The sequence below is a fragment of the Crocodylus porosus genome, unplaced genomic scaffold (genome assembly GCF_001723895.1).
Source record: "Crocodylus porosus isolate Cpor-Errol unplaced genomic scaffold, CroPor_comp1, whole genome shotgun sequence".
Classification (NCBI taxonomy): domain Eukaryota; kingdom Metazoa; phylum Chordata; order Crocodylia; family Crocodylidae; genus Crocodylus; species Crocodylus porosus.
In genome coordinates, this window is record NW_017728951.1 from 24,285,422 (window position 1) to 24,291,421 (window position 6,000).

Sequence of the window (6,000 nt, forward strand, 5' to 3'; positions counted from 1 at the left end):
AGCTCCTGTGCTATGCATCGAAAATGCCCCATGCTACAAGCCCAATAGCCAGAGCAGTCCTGCCACAGTGGCTGGGCTTTCTCACAAGTGGATGCTACGGGCAAGGGTCCCTTGTTAACAAAGCGGCAGCTGCATACAGACACTGTGCACCCATATCAATGGGTGTAAGAAGATTTCAGCCCCATTTCTCAGTGCTGGCATTGTCACACGTAGCCACAACATGCGGGACAACTGAGCTTGGCTGTATGCTGCAGGTCCCAGCTAACAGAGACCAGTCAGGCAGGGGCATAACCTAGACCCCAGTGTAGACATTGCTGTGCTGGCAGAAATGTGATTTGGCAGAATTGATTGTTTCAGAGGACTGGCAAAATTGCAGTTTGGCCCATACGAAGTACTCTGCTGCTGTGGCTACCGATATAGCAAGACAAACTGCTCAAGAAAGCATCATGCTCCCCGTATCTATTCCAATGCAAGGGAGTTTTTAACCCACAGAGCACCAATCCTTTCATCATCATGGGATCCTGTTGACTGGGGATCCTTCACCCAGCCTAAAACTGCCCTACGAAGCCAGCCGGCCTGCTGTTACTATCAGAGAAGCAAGATTTATTTGGTGATATCTTTTACTGGGCCAACTACAGAGTTGAGAGAGATGCCAGAAAAGCTTCCAGGCAAAACACACCTTTCCCCAACTCCAGGGGAAAAAGCAGACGTGACCTAAGCTAGACACTGGAGGAAACAAAAATAATTGCTTTAAATGTCCTTTTCTATTTAAACACTTGTCTAACATCTTTCCCACCTATGTAGTTGGTTTGATAAAAAGACATCATTACAAAAATATTCTCATATGCGCTCTGGACTAGCAGCTACAAGGGCACTACAACACCCCTGCTGTTACTATCACCAGTTAGTACACCACTTGGCCCTGCCCAGGCAGGCATGCAGCAGCAATGCGATTTGCCCCAAGTTGCATAGCAAGGTTATAGCAGAGCTGAATAATAAAGCAAATGGTAATCTAGTAAGGAAGGCTCGACTGGCCTCACAGGGTGCTTGTACACATTATCGGTTTTTTCTAGCTATTCTCTGGAGAGAGGAGGTAGCCACCGCAGAGATGGGCTCAGAGGCAATTTCTTTGGTCTTTTAGTAACCAGCCCCACAGAGAGTCTTTCTGGGTATTCACGGGGAAACCAAATGCCTGAGGTTTTCCTTGTACCTTGGCTTGACTCTCTCCGCTCTTCCTTTACTCTGCGTTTGTCAAGGTGATTTGAAATCCTTGTGGGGAAGAATGTGTGACAGCCTGGGAACGAGGGTGAAGTCTGACACCACTGCTATTTATCTTACTTTGGTCCCTGAAAGCAAGCGAAGGCAGAGTTGTGATGCTGGGGGAAAGCCAATGCAAGACTGCATTCAAAAAGCAAGATGGGGCAGAGGGTAGGGCACTTATCTAAGACCTGGGAGAGCAGGGACCAAGGCTTTACTCTGCCACAGACTGTCTGAGGGACCTTAGGCAGATCACCTAGCTTCTCTGGGCTTGATGCCCCATTCCTACAGTGGTGATAACAGCATTGCCCTACCTCCCAGGGGTGTTGTAAGGCCATATATGCTAAAGAATACAAGGTGTTCAGTTAACAAGGCCACAGACACACACAAACTCCTAACAGCCTTGCCAAAATCATCTGAATGTCAGCGTGGTCCTACCAGCTCCTAACCTTGTTGGGCTGACCAGAAGGCACCAGGCTGAAGTTAGAACCCAGACTCCTGCTAACGAACTGGTGTTCCTGGGGTAGCACCAGTTTAGCAAGTGCTGCTCAAGGCAGGGGTGACTGGTGCCTCCTGAGACTGGGGGGACACGTTGCAGACTGGAAGCGGCCAGCCCAGCAAACTGCGGACCACCGGCCAGAACACAGGTAAGGATACCTCTAGCCCCCAGGCGGGGAGGGGGTGGCTGCTGTGGGCCCTGTAGGAGGACCTGCAGCCTCTCCGCCAGGCTCTGCAGGGTCATGGTTTGCCATCCTGAGCGGTGCTGAGTTGGGGGCCAATCTCAGGGGGGGCACGTGCCCCCCCCCCCGTAAACTCCCCTACCAGTAGCCTGTGGCTCAGGTCACATTGACCCTCAGCATTATCCATCCTCACAGAAGGGAGTAGCTCCTCTCTCTACATGCACCCTCCTCTGTCCAGAGTGCTAGGAAGAGGAGTGGGAGTGAATGGGAAAGGTTAGGGACAGCTCCCAGAACCCAGGGCTGCTCCATTCCTAGTAACCATGCAATCCCTGTCTACGTCTAATGTCAGGATGGCTAGAGGTTGGCCCCAGCCCACTAGTCAGGCCTTCATCCATCTCTTTGCATGCCAAAATCAAGCTGGTTAAGGGGGCAGGGCAGCTATCAAAGACAAGGGATGTGTGCCACATCTCTCTTGCTGCCCCTTGAAAGCTGGCAGATGTAGGGCTATGTCATTTTGTCTGTGGCGCGTTGTCCTCTGCAGATAGCGTGAGGCGAGACGACCCACCTCCACTTGAAAGCTCTGCCGGAGGGGAGAAGACGAGATGGCCGCCCTCATCGCTGAGAACTTCCGCTTCTTCTCGCTCTTCTTCAAGAGCAAAGACGTGATGATCTTCAATGGCCTGGTGGCTCTGGGAACGGTGGGCAGTCAGGAGATCTTCTCGGTGGTTGCCTTCCACTGCCCCTGCTCCCCAGCCAGGAACTACATCTATGGACTGGCTGCCATCGGCGTCCCGGCCTTGGCCCTCTTCCTCATCGGCATCATCTTGAACAACCACACTTGGAACCTGGTGGCCGAGTGCCACAAGCGGGGCACCAAGAACTTCTCCAGCCCGGCCACCTTCCTGCTCTTCGGCTCCATCCTGGGGCGGGCAGCGGTGGCCCCCATCACCTGGTCCGTCATCTCATTGCTCCGTGGAGAAGCCTACATCTGTGCCCTGAGTGAATTTGTGGCTCCAACCTCTTTGGACAAGTTTCCAGCTGAGTATGGAGCAGAAACCCTGGCCACGTTCCCTTGTAAAGAGGTGCCAACGAACCTGACTCACTTTAAAGAAGAAGTGATCAGAATATTAAGATACGAGTCTCAGGTACCAATTTGTTTGCCTGTATAAAGTGGGGAGGGAGCATGGCCTCAAGGCTGAAGGAAGCAGGGCTCCTGGGTTATTTTTCTGGCTCAGGATGAAAATGTCATCTCCTAGTTGGTGGGGAGAAGTAACAGTAAGATTTCTTGGTCCATTAGTAACTCAGAAGCTTGTGCATGACCCTATGCAAGTCATTACCCTTCTCTGTGCCTCATCGTCCTCCCCTTTCCAAAGGGAAGGCTGGTGCAGCCACCGTCTGTTAATAACTTCACTGAAGCACCAGGCTGGGAAGCCAAGTAAGGCGGAAGTCCCCAAGAAGCCGGTTCTGTTCAGAGCCAGTTCCCATGCCTGCACGACTCTCCAGTTCAGCTGCCTGGAGCAGTCTCTCTTTCCAAGGTGCAAGTTGTCTGGTCAGTGTGAGGCCAGTCTCTGCTGCCAAAACCCTGCCTAGGTTTTGCATTTGCCATCAGGTTGTCCCTGCTATGGGGAAGCCATGCTTTGTGAGGAGCTACAGAAAGGTGGCAGGTCTTAGGTGAGTGAGCAGCATATGTTATCAAGACAGAGGAATGTATTTTCCTAACCATCCCCACATGAGCTGATTGAGCAGCTTTATTATTCTGCAGCACCATGTTAGATCCAGGCTAGACACAGACCCACACATCACTCACCAGTACTTCTTGTCCAGTAAGGAACAGGTAGGATTTCATAGATTCATAGACATTCGGGTCGGAAGGGACCTATGAGATCGAGTCCGACCTCCTGCCCTGGGCAGGAAAGAGTGCTGGAGTCAGATGACCCCAGCCAGGTGTCTGTCCAGGTGTTTAGGAGTATCCATGATTTGAAGTAGGAGGGGGCTTCAGATGGGGGATGTGGGGAGAAAAACGCTGGCCAAGCTGTAAGAGGGTTCCAGGTCGGCAGGAGCAGGGGAGGCCTCTAGTCAGGACAAAGGCGCACCAGAAGTGGAGAAGGAAGTGTTTCCAGTCAGGATTGAAATGCATGGGTAGAACATGGGTGAGGATCTCCAAAGGCCTGCCTGTTTTCAAAGCAGTACAAGCCAGGGGTATTAATGCTTCACTTCCACCAGTCCTATGCTCAGGACATAAGAAAGCCCAAGTCTTAGGGTCTGCTAAAAAGAAATCCCAGTATATACTGGTGCAAACCCTGGGGCAGTCTCTGAGATCAGAGTCTGGAGTTGGATGCATTTGATCAGAGACCGGTTCTAATGCAGCCACTCGCTGTCTCTTCCCCAGCTCTTTGGATGGCTGCTCATTGGTGTTGTTGCAGTCCTGGTTTTCCTCACCAAGTGCTTGAAACACTGCTGCTCACCGCTGAGCTACCGACAGGAAGACTACTGGGCCCAGTACCGCTCCAACGAGGCCAAGCTCTTCCGCCGCACCGCTGAAGTCCACTCCAAGATCCTGGCTGCCAGTAACGTCAAGCAGTTCTTCGGTTTTGTGGCTCTGAACAAGGAGGAGAAGGAGCTGGTGGAGGAGTTCCCAGTGGAGGGGGTCCAGCCGAGCCCGCAGTGGAACGCTATCACAGGGGTCTACATCTACCGGGAAAACAAGGGTTTCCCACTCTACAGCCGGCTCCATAAATGGGCCAAAGGGGTTGAGGGAAACGGCCCAGGGCCTGACGGTCAGGAAATGGCCTTCCTAGCCGTCTAAGAGCCAGCTGCCCATGGGAGAAGGGACCAATTCCCCATACTCTGTCACTTTATACTCAAAACAATATAATCAACTCAGGTGCACGGTGACCAGATACGCTGTGAATGATCCTCCAGATAGGATTATTCTTCTTAGACCACAGCAAGCAACAGGGCATCAACAGCTTCTGGATAAAGACCAGCTGCACTGTGCTGTGCTGGGGAACCAGACCCTGCCTCCCTGGGATATGACTGTCACTGCAGCTCCCACAAAGTGGAGCATAATGCAGATGCATGCACCTTACCTACCACCTAGCAAGGCAGCAGTCTCGCAGTTCTGATGCACAGGTGAACCCTTGGGTCCTGCACATGCAGGGATAAATTGAGGACCAAAATTGAGGACCAAATATCTCAGCACAGCTGAGGTCCCTGTTTCCCACCTGTAAATGCGGCAGCCTCTTGGCATGCCTTCATTTCAGAGGGGGGGGAAACAAAAACAAATCACACCTTCATCTTGCAGGTCTACTGTGCCTTTCCTGCAGAAGCACCCACAGCACTTCAGAGACTGCAGCAGAGAGTGGGAGGGAGCGATTCACTTGGCCGGGGTGGACCTCATCTACAGTCCAACAACGCACAGAAATAGTCCAGAGTCCAATATTGCAGGGGGTATTTAGTGAAGCAGAAGATAGTTATCCTACTGGAATTTAGGTAGGACAGTGAACACCTCATGCCTTTCCCAAAGTGCCGTGGACTTTTTAAACACGCCAGTTTTAATTCTGGTTTTGTGGGCCTGGCAGGCACTAGCAGAACAGCATCCTCCAGCACCCCGCCAGGCTCGGAGGAAAGAGCACCCACTGCACAGCCATCGCCTGCAGCACGCTGAATTTCTTATCCTAGCACTAGCCAGGTCCACCCCTGCTTAGTCTTGTGGTCTTGCCATAACCGATGTTACAGAAGACTCCTTACACTTAACTGTACCAGTTAAACACTTTCTCCAACTGGACAGGGACCAAAAACCAGGCAGTAAGGCTGCACGCCAATTTGCTGTACATAGAAATGAAGAGTTTGCACTGGCTAATATCAGTGGGGAGCAGCAACTTCACCCTTCTTTAATTGTGCTTCTCAGACTGTTTCTATTGCCTTAAGTGACTCCTGGACTAGCCTCACTATAACCTTATGAACCAAGTATCACTGAACGAGATGCAGGTGGAGTTTACATTTCCTCCTCTCGACATAGATTCATAGATTCATAGATGCTAGGGTCGGAAGGGACCTCAAT

General features: G+C 51.7%; 1 protein-coding gene and 1 long non-coding RNA gene across 3 annotated transcripts in view; one reads left to right on the forward strand and one right to left on the reverse strand.

Moving 5' to 3' along the window:
• LOC109324136 overlaps nt 1-408 on the reverse strand; it is a 19,864-nt gene extending 19,456 nt beyond the window's left edge. The window contains exon 1 of the long non-coding RNA XR_002104856.1: nt 396-408. This is a non-coding gene — a long non-coding RNA (uncharacterized LOC109324136). The remainder of the gene's footprint in view (nt 1-395) is intronic.
• Nucleotides 1-5,309, forward strand: part of CALHM2 (calcium homeostasis modulator 2) — a 7,167-nt gene extending 1,858 nt beyond the window's left edge. Inside the window, exons 2-3 of one of the 2 annotated variants that reach the window (XM_019556034.1) lie at nt 2,479-3,082; nt 4,327-5,309. In XM_019556034.1, the coding sequence (XP_019411579.1) occupies nt 2,540-3,082; nt 4,327-4,743 (960 nt within the window). In that variant the 5' untranslated portion in view covers nt 2,479-2,539 and the 3' untranslated portion in view covers nt 4,744-5,309. Of the gene's footprint in view, nt 1-2,426; nt 3,083-4,326 lie in introns of those variants that run through there. The other variant, XM_019556035.1, reaches the window with a different exon arrangement.
• The last annotated feature ends 691 nt before the right edge of the window (nt 5,310-6,000 follow it).